Source organism: Thermobia domestica, chromosome 10 (genome assembly GCF_964235325.1).
Source record: "Thermobia domestica chromosome 10, izTheDome1.hap1.1, whole genome shotgun sequence".
Taxonomy (NCBI): Eukaryota; Metazoa; Arthropoda; class Insecta; order Zygentoma; family Lepismatidae; genus Thermobia; species Thermobia domestica.
The window spans coordinates 207139064-207157964 of NC_137463.1; the positions used below are offsets into that span (position 1 = coordinate 207139064).

Consider the following 18901-nt stretch of genomic DNA (forward strand, 5'->3'; position numbering starts at 1 on the left):
AACCGATCCTTGCAGTGTGGAATAACCATCAAACACAAGGATTACAGTTGAAATAAATAGTACATTTAGTTCGCCACGATGTTCTGATCCTAACAGTCGCCAGGGAGAGCGCTACGAGGATGCTATCGACGTTATGCACCAAATATCTGGATTTGTCGAACCTGGAGACTTATTTCCAATCACCCAGTGAAGTTTTGACGATCCTGTGCCATTCCATATTTTTTTATCGATGGAGTACAGTTAGTATTGGAACCCAACTGAGTCCAGGGTTATACAGGTCCATACACACTAGAGTTGGACGAAATATGTGCAAGGAAACATTGCTCCGTTCACCACTGTTGTAAATGTAGGTGACTTGATGGACTGTTCCCCTCTCCCCTGCTATGAACAATGCGCGACGATCTCTCCTATCTCTAGAGGAGCATCGGAGGCAGCACACGGTTGGGTGCTGGTTCGTCATGTGCTTCCCAGCTGTATCACTTTCGACACGTTACTCCTCAATAAGAGATGGCAGCAGTACACAGGCCGTACGGTTTCAGACACTGGTTCAATGGTGCCATGTCATCCCAATCTATCTTCATCAAACGCTGACAGGCAGTTATTTTTCTCGTTCTGATTGCATTCACTATTAACGGAAAGCCCATGCTGGTTATATACTCTGTGACTGACAAATGTGTCTTATTTTCATCATATTAATTTCCCTCCACTGGAAGTGGTCATAGTGGCTTCTTGGCGTACAATTCGGACCAGACCACAATTATTTTTCAAAGGAGCAAACGTATGGGAGTGACTAACTTTTATCTTTTCGAAAGAAGCAGTCTGATTCGAAATATAAACGAAAATACTGCAGAGAGATTAGTTAGTTCATTTTTCAATTTCTAGAAATTTTTCTTTAATCCAGTTTTCTTTATTATTTATGCAGAGAGTGAAAAAGTAAAATCTTGAAATATCTTTTCTATATATACTATAATAATGTATAAACGCCTACATAATAATATCTATATATTGTAATACATTTCCTGAACGTAACAGAAGAGATACATCATAGAAGTGTCCAGCGATCTATACGTTTTTCTTCTCCATATAAATCATTTCCCAAGTTTTCTACCTTACAAATCTGTCCTATACGCTTATAATACAACCGTTTCAAGTACAGCTAAGAATTTGGTTAATGAAAACTAAAAGCAACGAAATGCTGGAAATGTCACCGATATGGTTCAAGTACAAATAAAATTTATCTTCATGAAGCTAAAACAGAAACTAGTTTTACCTTAATAATCATATAACTCCGTAGATGAGCGCAATTCTGTACAACTATTAGGTATCTACCTGGATTCAAAGCTAAACTGAAATGTGTACACTGAAAATTTATGTGAGAAACTATCTGGAATATTATTTTCATTACTTAAACTAACAACAACAGTCACTGAAACACTGTTTCTTGCAGCAGATTTGGTGCTCAAACTGTCTTTAAGTGGCAGAAGAAATAAAAGTATTACCTAACACTACATCATATAGAGCAATTTTTAGGGAGCTACAAATCATGAGTTTCCTATATGTATATTTATAGTTGTCTTATGTACTTAAAAAAATTAAGATAATATTGGTTACCGCAACAAGATTCATTCATACAATAACAGACATAAAGACAATTTTTAAAAAAATAAAATGAAATCTTTGTTTTACGTCCCACGGGTATGCTGGCTAAGCTAAACGAGACGGTGATGATGAGAAATGAATGAAATGCTAAAATGAAGTGGGAGGAAACGGAAGAACTCCGAGAAAATCCACGAACAGCGTTTGTCCACCACAAAGCTCACTTGACACGAGTTGGGATCGAACCAAGGACCCCATACACCAAAGGTGAACATTCTACCACTGAGCCACGTCGGCCCCTAAAGACGATTTATATCTTTCTCATGTTAGGATGATGTAAATACTTCTCATACAAGAGAAAAAAGTTATAAATAAACTACACAATACATTACCAGCACATATGTGAATGATGTGTTTCAACGATTTCTAAAAGGATTGGAAATCTTTTATCTTGTAGGTAATTTTATATATAGTACTGACGAATCTGAGGGGAGGTAACTGAAAATAGCTTCTTTTCTTTGTATATAGCTGTTCAATGTTGACGCTGCCTATTGCAATAAATGTTATTTTATGACAATAAAAATATTTTATTCTATTCTATAGTAACGAGACAATATCAGTATTTTAAAATGTTTCCACTGAAATAATTGAAAGTGCATTCCTCCTTTCTGAATTAATTATAATGAACGAAAAGAGCAGAGAACAACTTAACTGTATTAAATCTGTCATGTAGAATGTGATCCATCGTAAAATGTAACGAATTTATTAGGATGTGCGTCAAGAGTATGTGTATGTGTGCGTGTCACCGTTAGGAAATGATAAACAACAATAGATACAATCTGCTACTTAACAGTGTATTTTTGCTACGTATACAATACACAAACAAATATTTTTTTTCCAGCGAAATAAAAACTGTTAACTGTTATTCGCAACACACGACACATCTTTTAGCGGCATAAACATTCGTTTTTCGGTTTTCTCGAAAACTACGCATGAGAATTAACCCTTAAGTATGTCATTTTGTTCAGCTCGATGATATCAATCGATTTATATATATATATATATATATATATATATATCCCTTTGTTGGACGACAAAAATTAAAGTTTTAGCGGATTTTTTTTGGCTATGTTTCATTAACCACACCATGCACTGTCGTTTTGCTAGTGTCATTAAGGAGAGCCTATTAAAGGTAGGTATATTCCAATATCAGTTCCACCTCATTAAGTTGCAAGCATCAATGAGCATCAATTTTTACGTTTACAAAATACTTATTCTTTCTGTATTTTTTTTAAAACTACACATGAACTTTTAAAATTCACTCATATTATTTTTTTCAGTTCATTAATATCTATTGATGGAGGTAGTCACAAATTTGTTAAAGGAGCAGTTCGACTTAGAAATGCATATTTTACAAATTTTTCAATTTGTAGAGTTGAAAATTCTAAAAGGAATGGTGTTTGTTTGATTGCGATACGTTCAGTCGTTAGCGAGTAACAGAAGAAATAAGGTTTTGTGATGACGTCATTCGTGGTCAATCAGTGACAGCAGGCTTCCATATACAGTGCCAAGCATTTCGTTTGAGAGAGATGTGGTGGCACGTTCTTAAGTGCAATTTCCTTTTCCACAACTGATTGTTGCAAGGACTTAGAAATGTCATCTGCATGTAGAAAATTATAATATCTGATGGTGGGCTGCACAAAAGTTTTTATATTATAAAACGTAGCTTTTCCTACAAAGCATAAGTTCAGTTTTTCACAAAAGGAACTAAAATTTCGAAACCAATGTAAATAGTGTAAATAAATGGCGGACGAGATTGCTGCAACACCTAAGTACCTTTTCTTTAATCATGCTTCCGATTTCAAACATAAGCGTGTTCAATTTCACGTTTTGTTGAAATTTTTAACGCTGACCCTATAATTTTGTGCTTCAAGGTATGTACAGGAGCGCAACATATGTGGCAAAAATAAAATAACATCTGTAAAGTTTGCCAGAATGCGAAAAATACAGGCACTTTACCGGTTAAATTTGTTTCATTCGCATCATTCTCCGCGGAACAACTCTCGTCATCCGTTTCACCCACCATTGTCACTTGATACAGAAAAATTAAACGATGAGTCAATGTCCTGAGGAACACTGTCATCGTCACTGATTTCTTTCTACAAGCCGATATATTTCACTCCCCAATTCACACTGTTCACATCGTGTATTATTCCTAAAATATTACCTTCAGTACCATGAGTGACACCGTCGCTATTACTCTCTAATGCCCCGTCTTGATTACAACCGTCAACTGCGTCTTGTACGATATTTTTACGTTGATAACTGGACATACGTCGGCGCATGTTCAATGGCTCGATTTCTAAACCTTTCAATAATATACTTGGAACAGCATTCTTTCTCGGTTTGCGTATAAATAATTCTCCTGGCATTAGCTTTTCTTTCAGTAAACATGAATGCTCGAAGTCGACTCTTCAGGATGTCTGGAACAAACACAAGTGATTTTATTTGACACAAAATTTTTCCTATTGAGTTTCTTGAGCCATAATTTATATCGATCTGGTGGTTTCTCACGACTTGTAAACGTAAAACAAGATACTTTATGTCTCTCAGCTTGAATCGCACGAGAATTACAACCGAAGACACAGCACGTGTTAGGCATTTCTACCTCACTTCAGACACAGCACGCGTTGTATTGAAACGTGTTTTCTACTTCGCACCAGTGTATCTTTCAGAAAAAATGTTACAGAGGGGCACACTTATTATTCGCAGGGGCACGTTATTTTCACACAATACTATTATATTTATTATATTATGGACGTATTATTTTGGTCTCTCCGGGGTGCACTCTTAGAGTTCCGGGAGACTGTGTCACCCCCAAAAACATGTATGGAAGAAACACTGCTTCGCACAACACCACATAATTACTGCTCTCTCTCTACTCTTTTTTATACCAATGCTGTAGGAAAAGAACAAACAAAAACGTCCCTCAAGAATTCAACACAAAGCAAGACTGCTAACGAACCCAAAACGCAATCTATTAAATCCACTGCACTATTAAAGGTTTATCAGCTGCATACAAGGGAGTGGTTGCTGACTTACATTGAGTTTCTCGCGTAGCCCACGGGTGACGTCAGCATTTGCGATTCATCAAAATCAAATGCCTATAGAAGCTGAACGAGACGGCCTACCAAGATATTAAAAAATACGGTTCTCTTATTTTTTGTTACTCTTTCTATTGCACCAAACTTGTTTTTAACTCGAACTGCTCCTTTAAACACGAATATCGATATTTTAAACATTCATGAATTACTCTAATATTAAACATTATTGCCAATTTTGAGGGTTGGTCTTCTATACGAGAAACAACATATTGATAAGCTGCACTGCAAAAATGCCTAAGAAACAAACACGGAAGTTACAAAGGTATAATCTCAAACTACCGGTATTCAATATTGAAACAAAACGTGGTCAATCTTTTACTGTCTCGGTTTTAATAGAAAATTAAGAGATAGTTTCCGCACATTTATATTAATGCTGATGTATAAATTCGAATCATTAAAATACTGGTAAAACACATGGAAGACATCTTCACCTTCCTCATCATGTGTTTTATTTATTTATTTATTTATTCGTTCACTAGCAAGATTACGTAGTGGTTGTCACTGATTCTGCCTAAATGTTGATGTATTATCCATAACAAACTATTAGAACAGTCTTTGCACTTTCGTTCAATGCGCTATAGAAATCGAAGATTGACATTCCAAATTTGGAACTTTTTTTTTCCAGCAATGGTCAGCATTCTCTCGCCCCGGAATTGCAGTAGCGCAAATGGTAACATGTATCCATGGGCAGCTGGTTTCAATCTCTCGAAGGTACATGCGTTTTACTTGTTCTCCCTCGTAATTTCTTGACTCTGTGTTTAAATTTGTATCTTTATGTTTATTAACCAGTTAACTTGTTTATATTATATCGCTGAACCATATCACCCATTCAAGGACTAAAATGTACAATATGTAATGCGGTCTATCACCTTCCAAGACGATAAGTAACATTTAAGCATGCTGTAGTTTGATCTGGTTTTTGCTTCATGTCCTCAAGCAACGGCAAGGATATTAAAAGATGGGGATTACCGTTTATGCTAAGATGTAAAAGAAAATCTGAAACTTAGTTTGGCCAAAAACAAATGCTTGTCTGATGTATACACAATAGCCTCACTGGTCAAATCACGGAGCCGGGAAAGGGTTGGTGGAGGATGTACGCCGAAACAATGTGCAAGATTTTGTATTTGGGGGTAATGTAACTGATACATAATATATAAATTGATCACCTCTTCATTCACTTAGCCCGTCCACGTTAGCGTTTTTTTTTTTTTTTTTTTTTTTTTTTTAATATGAGTGCGTATAATGTGTTTTGTGTCTTTAAACTAATTGGACGAATACCTATCTGCATACTACCCTTCAAAGCAAGCAGCTCGCATTAGATGTTACATGATTATATTGTAGTCTTTAACTGCATTGCGGGATTCGGCAACATAATATTTATAAATAATAAGCACAGAAACGCATCTACCTAGACAGGAAAAAATAGACAAGTGAAGAAAGTAGAAAATGAACTTATTCATCGAAAGATTCGAACCGATGACCTTGGATTGGAACGAATAAGTGCTGCCTTTTGAGCCACTTAACCTCATGGAGGACATGGCATAAGAATGTGGACCACTAACGATTGCTGGAAAAAGGTTCTAAGTGTATATGTCCAATATTCGGTATGTATGGAACACTGGAGAAAGGGTCCAAAGACAATCTAATAATCTGTTACGGACAACACATTCTTTAAATTTTGGTGATGTCGGTGACATCCACCACGTAGCTTATTTTTGTATGCTTTTCTGTCCCCACCTACTTTAAACACATAACGAAGTGTTCTACAAATCCATTCTTTTTCTATTGGATTTTATATGCATGTATTATCTATTCAAAAGTAGTTGCTCTGACACTAGCTATAAAGATCACAACTGAAAGGTCATTATAGCTTCAATATGGTTTAAATCCCAAGAAATTGAACATTTTCAGTCCTCTTCATAGGAATATTTTACATTCTTTTTTTTTTTCGACGAAGTTCTTCTTTACTCTCGTTATACGTTTGTTTATAGGCATATTAATGAATGCCATTATGAGAATAAATTGTCTTACTATACCCGTACACCAATGGTAACCCAACTTACTATTTTTTTATATATATATTTTTAATCATTCCTCTAAATTTCTACTAAGTTTTGTTACTTTCTTCCTAGTAATTGTAAGCATTATTAACAAACTAAATACAACAACTTTCTTACAAGGCTGTCTATAATCTTTATTATAAATTAACTAGAAATGTTACAGTTTCGGAAGTATATCACTTCCTTCTTCAGACTGCTACTCCAACTGAAATCATAAATAACATTACATCATTTGTTTGTTATCTCTACCAATCTCTAGATTCACGAGGTACAACGGTATTGGCAGAAAGACACTGGAATACCGGTACCAATACGTCGAACAATTGCGCATATTTGCGATAAATTCGACGCCGACGAAACAGTTAAAGATGTGCATAAGGAAAGATCCGGCCGCCCACGAACAGTTCAAGTCCGGCTTCCAGTGATGCGGTGTTGCAGCATTTCACCCGACCACCTTAAAAATCAGTGAACGGTGCGCGAAAGAGGGATGAGCCGGTCAATGTAAGACGTATTCTGAAGAGAGTAAAGTGGAAAGTGTACATTTCAAGACTGCAACACGCATTGAATGAGGATGACCCAGATCGAAAAGTGGAGTACTGTGAATGGTTTCAACACATGGTTTGCGAGGATGCAGAATTTGCAGGAAGTTTGTGAGGACTAACGAGGCAATCAGGCAATTCAAACTTAATGATATTGTGAAATGCCACAATTGTGTCCTGAAAATCCTCATGCTCATGTGGACAGAGCAGTGAATCTACTGGAGGCTGCTGTGTGATTAGTCCCTTCTTCTTCAAGGATACTGTAGCTGGTGAGGCGTATCTTGATATACTTCAAATAAAGATTTTGCCTACCATCCAAAATCTGTGTGGTGATAATTGTTTTACGTGCAAGAGAGAGCTCCACCTCAATACCATCGAGATGTTAGGTTGTATCTCGATAAAATCTACCCGGACAGTGGGTTGGGGGAAGAGGTCCTGTTGAGTACCCAACTCGTCTCCTGATTTGATACCTCTGGGGAACCGTCAAGAATGACGTGTATCGACAAAAAACAGCAATAATCGACGACCAGATACACTAACGTTGTAGTTTGGTGTGCAGTTCGGTGCCATGGGCGTTGTATAGAAGCCGCTGGCAGTCATTTCGAACCGTATCATAACTCTCTCTTAGTGCCAAAAATTGTCATGTCAAGTCAAATTTGTCACGAGATATGGACTAGCGAACAGTGAGTACATTTTTGGCACCCCTCTGTATATAGATTAGCTTTATGTAAAAAACATTCCAAATTACAGAGATTTAACATAACGTCGTGAATAAGTAACACGAAAAATATACCAATATCATTATTCTCTGCTAAATTACGAAAATTACTAAAAGCTAGAAGTTCTTTATATGTTACTAGCAGCGTTCACCCCGCTTCGCTGCGGTCACCCCGGAACGCAATAAACTTTGTTACTTAGATAATTTTTACTTTTTCGCTTTCAAATTGCATCGCCTGTCATTTATGTTAACCCGCCGAGTCACGTGGTCATGCGGGTTGCATATACATACGTTTATTTTTACCTATGATGAACTATGGAGACTTGAATGGTCCATTATCTCAAGACACTGGTAATTAAAAATTAAAGTGATATGATAAAAACCATCTAGGGTCCAAATCCTAACAACCCCCCAAAAATGAAAGAAATCGGTTCAGCCGTATTAGCGTGATGAGTTCACAAAGGATTTGTACGTTCTCTTTTATATATATAGATTTATTTTATACACTACTCCACTAACTTTCTTAAGCGAGTAAAATGAGACACACAGTTCCGCTCTGTAGGAGAAGTCACATGCAAGTTCAAGTGAACGATGATAAAGAATTAATAAAATCAGAAATAAGGAGGAAACGAAAGAATTCACATACATGGTGCTTACCATTATAAGTTCACATGGCAAGGAAGCAAGCCTGTGACCATTCGTCTAGTCTATAACACTAAGCCACTGTGAGTGCGCGAATGTGACAGTAAATTTCGACAAGCCTCCGTTTGGTGGAATTGAAAACTAGTCAGTACACTCCGTACCTAAATTCACTTACTCGCCTTGCTCGCTTATATAAAGATTTGGATTAGGATTTATTTTTTAATTTGCTATTCTACTACTCGAATATCTTACCTTTTATCACTATGTTCTCCTCCAGTATCGATATTCCCTATCTGCATGTCAGCATTGCTTACGGTATTTAAAGGCTTCTGTTTTACGGTAGATTTGGAGACTAAAAGCTTCTGGAAACAAGAAAGAAAGAAAAAAAAACTTAAATTTACAACTTAACTACTTTATACCTTTTAAACAATATTTGAAATGTACTAGTATAAAACCAGAATTAATGGTAGGTTACGAAATGAGGTTACTGTGTAAATTACCAAAATATTTTTTTATTAAATTATAATTTATTTATTTTAAATCTCGGGCGGTTAGGACACCGCATATGCTTCTTAGGGGCGAGTCCTGGGCAACAATAGTCTGGCATGTAGAGCGGTCGGTCCTTACAGTAAGAAGTTCGGTCTACAGGAAAAATCTAGACGTGTCTGTGGTACCAGTGAGCAACGGTAAAAACTTGTAGAGAATGGGCATAAAGTGCATTTCTAACTGGTGAAGGGAAAGAACACGCAGCATAGGAATGGCGATTTTAAAAACTGAATAACCTCAAATAGATAGACAATTCAGAATCCCATAATACAAAGCAATTAGCACCATTGATTATGGAGGAGCAAAAAGTCACAGGCAACACATATTACATAATGTTACATCACGAACCTTAAACACGTAGCAGGTACGTTATACAGTAGGGTGGAAAGAATGAAATGATTTCTGGTCAGTTGAATATAGAATTATTAACTTGGGAGTGGGTTTATAATCAATCAAAAGATGCGAGGGCTAGTAAGAAGTCACAATATAGTAAAGACAGAGCCATAGCAATAAAACTAGCTATTAAACGAAGAGATATAACTATCAATCAGATATATATGGCAAGGACAGCGTACAACGATAACGAAATACAGTGAGGAAGTGAAGAAGGAAATCATATTCTGGTTGATTGTAGAATGGGCAGGCGCAGAAGGAAAAATAGTAGAAAAACATGAACTAGGAAAGTGCAACAAAAGAGAAAAAAGACGAACTCTGCTCGAAGAACAGCTTAACAGTAACAAACATTTAGTTCAATGAACATACCTGTAAGTGAAGGATTCATAATTTGAAAATTCCAGATCAACAAAGATACCAGATATAAGATTACATAGTTGTGAAGAAAAGGTTCACAAATCAAATGAAGAACTAAGGGAGTTACCTAGGAGAGGAATGGACAATGACCACAAACTTAGTCGTGATGAAGAGTAAGCTGAAATTTAAAAGGTTGGGAAAAAAATACAGGACCTGATACAGGCAAGCTAGAGAACAAAGAAATTCAAGACAGTTTCGCGAAAAAGACTGTAGATAAGATAATACAAAAACTAAGGAAGGAAGAAATTAACCAGGAAAATAACAAGGAAAGAATGGATCACCGAGGAAAGTATGGAATTCATATATGAGAATATTAATGACAACGTGGCCAAGGAGCAGTATGAATAAATAAAAAACGAAATCATTTGAAAGTGCAGACTTGCCAAGGAGGAGTGGATAAGACAACAGTGTGAAGAAACAGAAAAGAAAATAAACAAAAGAAGAGTAGATGCAGTTTATAAGAAGACTGAGAGGCACCTCAAACCACAAAGAACACAGAGTAATGTATTAAAAGATAAAGAAAGATCTATGGCTGAAGCTGATGATAAAGTGGAAACATGCAAGAAATATTTAGAAAGGTTCTTCTGAAAGCGACAAGCAATTGGAGAAACTGGAAAATATAGAGGAAGTAGAAGAGGAGGCAACAGAAGACTTCGTACTTAGCTTAAGAGTTCGACAAAGCATTACAAGACCTGAAATATTGAAGCTCAAAGTGTAAATGAGATACCTGCAGAAATTATAGCGCAAGGCAGGTTGTATAAATTACTTAATAACAGTTATGAAGAAGGAAAGTTGCCTCCACACTAACAATAGTGCAAGATTCTCGATACCAAAACAAGAATCGCAGAGCGATAAGCTTGTTCAATGATGCTTCAAAAAAGGTAAAAATAACTTATAAACGACTAGAATCCAAGACGGAAGAAGTACTAGCAAAAGACCAGTGTGGTTCCAGGAAGAATATTGAAATACTGAAAGTGATACTGACATTAAAAAGATTGACAGAAGAAAGAATTCGAGTGGGGAATCTAAATTAGGTAAAATTTATGGACTTGGAAAAAGAGTTTCATAATGTAGAATGGAACAAAATTCAATGTTCAAAATTTTGAAGGAATCAGAAACAAATTATACGACACAAATAATAATATATAACCTATATAAAGAACCGAAGACAACAACTGTGGTAGAAGGAGAGAGAAAGAGGGAGCAACAATTCAAAAGGATGCTCCCTGTCACCAGTTTTCTTTGATCTGTACATTGAAGAAACAATAAAAGAAATCAAGGATACTCTCAGCCCAGGAATACTTGTTGATGGACAAAAAATATATATGCTTAGCAAAAAATATATATGCTTAGCATTCTTGGGAGACAATGAGAAAAAATTACAAGCACGTCTAAATGGAACACACTAAATGCTTAGTAGCAAATTCAACATGAAGATGAACAAGAGCAAAACGAAATTTATCAAATGTGCAAGGAAAGAAACACAACAAGAAAAATATGATCAAAATAGCTTACTCGGTAGAAAAGGTATAGCAACTTTGTTACATAAGAAGTAAAATACCTAAAGAGAATAGCTTATCCATTGCATGACTGTACAAAAAGAAAATATTGCATGTAGTTTACCTCCAACGGTTATGCTGGCTAGGCTAAAGGAGAAGGTGATGATGAGAAATAAATGAAAATGAAGTGAAATTTTCAAGTTTTACGTCCCACGGTTATGCCGGCTAGGCTAAAGGAGACGGTGATGATGAGAAATGAATGAAATGGTGGAATGAAGAAAGTGGGAGGAAACGGGAAAACCCCGAGGAAACCTACGCACACGGTGTTTCTCTACCACAAAGTTCACTTGGCGGGGGCTGGGAACGAACACGGAACCACAAGCACCAGAGGTGAACGCTCTACAACTGAGCCACCGCGGCCGAGAAATAAATGAAATGGTGGAATAAAAACAGCGGGAAGAAACGGGAGAACCCCGAGAAAACCCACGCACACGGTGTTCGTCCACCACAAAGTTCACTTGGTGCGAGCTGGGATCGAAGCAAGGACCCCATGCACCAGAGGTGAACGCTGAGCCACCGCGACACTCCACTGAATGTAAAAGATAAAATAAACAGCAATAAAACCCGAACAGGTATTATAATGGTTAGCTAAGCTGAAATTGGTGTACAATTAATGTTAGAAAAATATTATTTTCTAACATTAATTGTACACCAATTTTAGTTTAGCCAACCATTATAATACTTGTTCGGTTTTTATGAAATTTTCCTGACTTCCACTGATTTCCAGTGTTTTTTCCTGAGCTCCCCTGACCTGCACCATTTTCCCTGACCAGTACGAACCCTGTATCAAAATATTTTACCTCAACTACGGTAAAAGACCACAACACGAAATTAAAATACATATTTACCTTAAACTCTTCCTCTTTGAGTGTCGATAATTTCTTCTTTAGTACTGATTCAGCTCTCAGAGCTGTAACTGTAAGCTCATAACTGGTATTCAGTTTAGACAAACAACTATGACATACATATTTAGGCAATTCATCTGATGGCAAGACCTGTAAAACAAAACTTGAATTATATATCTGAAATAATTTTTATAGACAATTGTAATTTTTCTTGTCATATATAAAGCAATGTTTGCGTCTCGCATGTAACAGAACTTTTTTGGGAACCCAAGTATAATCATATATTGTTTTTATATTCAAGTTATAATGCCAGAAGTTGAACGAATAAATAAATAAATAAATAAATAAATAAATAAATAAATAAATAAATAGATAAATAAATAAAAAAGTCCGAAATTTTACTATCTGTTTAACATAACATGACGTTATGATTTATTTTGGTGAATGTTTCTAAAAAGTCTACATAAATAGTACCTATTTGTTTTTCGTTTTTGCAGTGAATCACACATCTTGAATGAAGTTAATCTAACTCGAAACCGTTGATCTGACACGTATAAAAAAGTTTTAATTTAGACGAATTTCGAAAAATTTAACAGAAGGGCAAACAACTACTATAGTTCTTTTCAATGATATCTTCATTACAATCATTAAAATAGAGCATACTTTAGACATTTTACAAATATTTTTAATAATCTAGCTATACAAAACACAAAGATATCTAAGTAATTTATACATTATTAGAAATAAGATGGGAAACAAATCTACTCCATTTGATTTTAATAGACTAGTAACTCTATCACATTCTTTCCGAGAAATTAAGTGTAATTTTACTATATTATATACAAACAGTTACGTAATATTTGTAAATTAGTAACACTGGTGCACAGCAAACTGGCTCATGTTATGCTGTTTAGGTGATAGTAAGTAGTATGCGTGGCGATATTCTGCGATTCATGTGAACATACTGGTGATGTTAAATGGTAGACGTTTCTGATTTTCGAAGAAGGCAAATCGTAGGTGCGAATTAGTTTGAGTAATCGTATTCAGGGCAATGACGGCACACAGAACTCTTCCGAGACAGCATCAGAGAAGAGGAAATCTACAGAAACCAAGTTGAGATAAGAAGGTTGCCAAGCACTGTAGAGGATTATCACAAAAATCGTAGCCCTCACGCGGTACAACTGACTGCAGAACTGAATCAGCATCTAGAACGACTTATTTTTGATAAAGGACCGGTGGCATACTAATAGAAACACTGCTGTAATTCTTACTTGACTTCTTTTGGCAGAATAAATATCAGTAACATTACTGATAGTCGTCTAATGCGTTTACAGTCTTCTGTCCTATCTATGGAGAAGGTCTTACATCGTCAACATATCCATCTTTGTCAATGTTTCATAGGGATGTATGATCCCGATGATGGTTTTTCTTGTGTTATAATGCTACCCGCGAAGTTAATTCTCGAGAGAATACCGTAGTAGACTGTATCTATCATCTACCTGTGACGTACAGAATGATGCAGGATTCCCCCATGAATGTTGTATGTCATAACTAACATCACCTTAAGCTGTACGAGATCTAGGATGCTGTATTAACGCTTTGACAACCTTTTTTTTTTTTTTTTATTTTATTTTATTTTATTTTATAATGTGAACATTCTTTTATATGTACGACTCCTTTAACGTGAGATATTTCTGACATTTATACACAGTTTTGGAACTAAACACAATCTCCTGGTCATATCTGACCCGATGATAGAACAACATCTATTTTTTTTAGAATATTCTAAAAACAAATTCCCAACGATGTTTGAATTATTCGCATAGGGCACATGTATCCCGTTGGTAGTCAAAGGGTTAAGTATACTTTATGAGTGAGCCCAAGTTTCGCCCAAAGGAACGATCCGTCCAAGGAAGTTGTCCCCTTCGCTCTCGTACCAATCCAACAAATCCTCTGCAGTTACATAGCGTTGTCACTTTTGTATCTCAGTGTCTTGACGGGATACTCATCGCGCTTCAGTTTTGCGGAACCCAAGTATGTTATGCAGGAACTTTTATGGCATACGTCTACATGCGGCCAAGTTCCGCACGGTCCATCAGCGATACACCTAAAGCAGCAAAGATAAGAACTCAATCATGAGATTGTCAATTTGGGATCATATTAACGGTATCATCCTGAATGGCTTGCCTGCCTTCGCAAAATATTTTCACCTATCTCTGAACTATTCGATATGGCAACGCTTTGGCACTACCTGCTTCACAAAGTCCATAAAATAAGTCCTGTGCATTTCGAGCACGTGCTTCAATTCTGATCCAAGCACATTGTTTTACTTTCTTAAACACATCGTCAAATCGACTGGGTTAAATTTGTTAGGGAGTTTGAAGTGTGCGCATCTTCACAACACTGTGATATTTGACTCAATAAGACACAACCTTCTCACTCACCACAATTGGTCATCTACCTTCTGTGAACTCCTGTCGAATACCTGAGGCTATTTAACTCACACCTCTTAAGTGACAGAAGTGTTGCCTCAATTTTTTATCCAGCCCATGTATAAGATGACGCAAGGTGCATTATTTAAATTCCATAGTAAATAACCTCTCAACCGACTTCAGTATTTTTTTTTTTTTTTTTTTTTTTTTTTTTTTTTTAAATATCTGGAAGGTTATATCATCTGTAATACCATTACATGGTACACACCGAATCAAATATTGACGACTTTCCACAAAGACACACCGTAAAAGGACTTAATATATATAATAATCAGCGTTTAGACAGGTATATTTATCTTAGAGAGTTGTTACTCAATGAATCACTTTATCTATTTAGTAGTATACACTTTTACGCCCACGTTTCTATTATTATAAAGAAATAATAGACTTTCTCTACAGTATATAACTGAAGTTGTATAGCTGACTTAGAATATAAATTGTTTTACCCAAATCGAGTGGGCTTTCGAACGTTATAAAGTAAGTTTAGTAACATGAGAATATTTATTTTTAAAAAAAATCCCTACGAAATCCTTATTTCAGCGACTTTATCTAGTTGTAGCGCGACTAAACTTACACCAACACAGACGAAGACATTTTCAAAGATCCTCTAGTATTGTCCCAAATGCTCTGAACTTACTTGCAGATCACTCTAACAGAAACTCAGAAAATGTTCCTTGTGTTTGGCTACTTTCCCGTGGAGACAGTGCAACCAGTCACTGCCTTTAATGCACACTCCATTCCTACAACCCTCACAGTAAGCCTCCCCTCGCTTCCCATTCTTCGAACACACACCACCAGAACCAAGACAATTATCTTCAATAGAAAGTAATCCTCACGTCCAGGAAAATCGATCCCACGGAGCTCTGTTTTCCTTTCCTTGAGATTGGCAATACATATGAACCTGGTTGTAGCACTTCTCTCCATTGTCATTAGCGGCATTCCGAAAGTTTACAATTCCTCATAAAAGCACAACTTGATAAATAAATCTCTTCTTATCCCAGCACATTGTGGTCAGGTCACTTTACTGTAAAGAATGATGTCTCAATATTTCAATGCTAACTGCTTAGAACTACATCTTTCATATAATCCTTTCTTTCTGAGATCCATCCTGCCACAAGCACAGAACTACCATTGTTCCAGTTCACTGAACAGAGTGAGATAGCTAAGAAGTTATCCGTAACTATTTTACGGTCAACATGCAACAGCTCTCCCGTATTACTCAGATCTTTCTTCTGTCTCTATTGCGATGATGATTGAGGCTGATAAGATCATTATTGCTCGCTACCAAGTTGTAAATCCACGTTCTTGTTTGGTACACGAAGATTTGCTAGACCTTCTCCATTTTTACTTCCCTCTATTAAATCCCTCTGACCCATTTCAAAAACATTAAAAACAAGTTTTTATTTTGAAAGACATTTCAATAATCTGCCAATGCAAGCTCTACATAATGAGGAAGTTGAGTATGTAAGTTAAGCTGTCTTCAACACATAAAGCGAATTCACAGATGAGATTATATAATAGTTTTTAACAGAGAAGAAGATTACATTTAGTTAATGAATTTTCTAACATGAAATTATGTATAGTAATCTTTCTCTTGTTGGTTCACTTTGTTTTTGACAAACGATATTATATTTGAAAACAAAGTACAAAATAAATAAAAAAAAAAGTTTATAAGTAGTTGGTTATTATACTAGAATAAGCATGAGTTTATTTCGTTCGGTTTCAAACAAACTGCAATAAATTGAATAAATTGTCAGAAAACACTGCTTAATTTTAACACAGCACTAGTGTCCCAAAGAGCATAGAAGTAACAATTTAATAAGACATAGAAACACAAATATCAAACTGAAAATGAAATGAAATGAAATCTTTAAGTTTTACGTCCCACGGTTATGCCGGTTAGGCTAAAGGAGACGGTGATGATGAGTAATGAATGAAATGGGGGAATGAAGAAAGTGGGAGGAAACGGGAGAACCCCGAGAAAACCCACGCACACGGTGTTTGTCCACCACAAAGTTCACTTGGCGGGGGCTGAAATCGAACCCGGGACCCCAAGCACCAGAGGTGAACGCTCTACCACTGAGCCACCGCGGCCCCCTACAAATATCAAACTGAAAGAACATATTGGTGAGGGTATAAAATTAACGATGCTTCATGAGCAATTTTTTTTTTACAACTAAAACACACAAAGTACAACCTTGATAAAGTAGAAATCATCAAAATATCTTTACCGTTCATAGAAAGTCAGGCATATAAGGTAATTTTCCAAAAACAAATCCTGACACGTACTCAGCACAGAAGCTGAAATGATGTCGTTGAACCTTCACTGTTGTCACCAACCACAAAACAAGAATCACAATGCCTTAAGATTCTTATACTCTTAAGAAAAAAAATTAAACATCTTACAATTATGCACCAAGGCTAAGGGTAATGATGAGATGGATGATAATGATGGAATGATGAAAGTGTGAAGAAACGGCAGAATCCGGGAAAATCCATGCGCAAGATTTTTGCAAACCACAAAGCCCACTTGGTGAGGACCGGAATCGAATCAGAGACCGCACGCACCAAATGAGCGCTCTACCACTGAGGCCCCAGAAATCAAGAAGTTTGTGTTTGCAAGTAATAATATGTTGGCGTACATAGTAAATATTTAATTTATTCTCACCTATTATATTCCCATTACAAGATTACCGTATTACGCTTTCTAATTATCGGTGGTCCACTTCACATATTCTCGGCATTATTTTCTTAGAGTTGAAGTATTGCTGAAAGTGATGAGGGCTTTGCAAATCGACTATGGATGTTCAGGTTATGTAACTAGCATAGGACTACGATTGTCGTAATAGGCTATTCTAGGTAGTTATTTAGTTCCGCAATCATTTTGCTGCATTTGGTCTACGGTTCCTGGTAACAACATTCTTTAATGCTAGAAGGTCCCTGTCATTTAAGTTTGTCTCCTATCCACTACTGCTTTTCGCCAATTTTATACGTGCTAAGAGTTCTGTAGACCGATTTACGTTAGACACTCATCTTGAATACACTTGCGCCAACTAACGATACATCCACAATTTGGCCTTTTTGAAGCTCAGAGGTATCTTCAATTCTGCATTAGTATCGCCTGCCCACTCCAATATACGCCTTCGTTCTAACGTACCTGACGTATTACAAAATATCACGTAACACACCAAAAACAATGGCCAGGCGCTGCACATACATCATCAGTGTTGCTATCTCACATACCTTACTTATTGCAAACTACAAGTTTCTATTAACTTAATAACTACTTGTATACTTCTGAGTCCATATTCATATCTTGATATAAATATTTAAAATACCTAGTACGCTGCCGCTTAAGAAATGATGGTAGAACCACTTTGATTTGTAATCTTTTTATATAATCTACATTGGTAGCCTTAAGCAGCATAAAGGTGTACTTACAATAACAGGAATACATGTTCCAATCTTCTCTACTACTTCGAACATCTCTCCTTCCTCTCCGAAAATATCAATCATATTGTTTGCTTTAGAAGCACATAAACGACAATAATTTTCACAGAAACTTTGTAGATCTTCATCACAATCCTTGGTCAAATTTGTCTCTCTAGGAATATTCCTTGTGGGGACCTCCGGCTCAAGGTTTAAAATATCTTGAAAAGAAGAAAACAGTAAAAAGAAATAAAATAAAATAAATCAAATTGCCAGTTTATAGCTATAACTAACCAGAAACTGCATGTTTAACTTTCTAATTCTTCGTAATTAATAACAGACATAAATCAACCATAAACTGAACAACTTCTCTGTAAATTGATTTACATGAAAGAACAATCGTAAATCTTGTTCTTTTTCGAATTTTTCGATCCTAATCAAGTGATTTTTGGAACATGAATAAAAATTGTTACTAAAATTTTGGAAAAACCAGTTACTTAC

General features: G+C 36.1%; 1 protein-coding gene across 4 annotated transcripts in view; it reads right to left on the reverse strand.

Annotated features, from left to right (window-relative positions):
• The window catches only part of LOC145662947 (uncharacterized), a 56809-nt gene that overhangs the window by 17449 nt on the left and 20459 nt on the right, over positions 1 to 18901 (reverse strand). For 2 of the 4 annotated variants that reach the window (XM_081728995.1, XM_081728997.1), the window contains exons 5-7: positions 18413 to 18621; positions 12483 to 12629; positions 8972 to 9078 (exon numbers count right to left, since the gene is read on the reverse strand). In XM_081728995.1, the coding sequence (XP_081585121.1) occupies positions 8972 to 9078; positions 12483 to 12629; positions 18413 to 18621 (463 nt within the window). Of the gene's footprint in view, positions 1 to 8971; positions 9082 to 12482; positions 12630 to 18412; positions 18622 to 18901 lie in introns of all 4 variants that reach the window. The other 2 variants (XM_081728994.1, XM_081728996.1) reach the window with 1 other exon arrangement.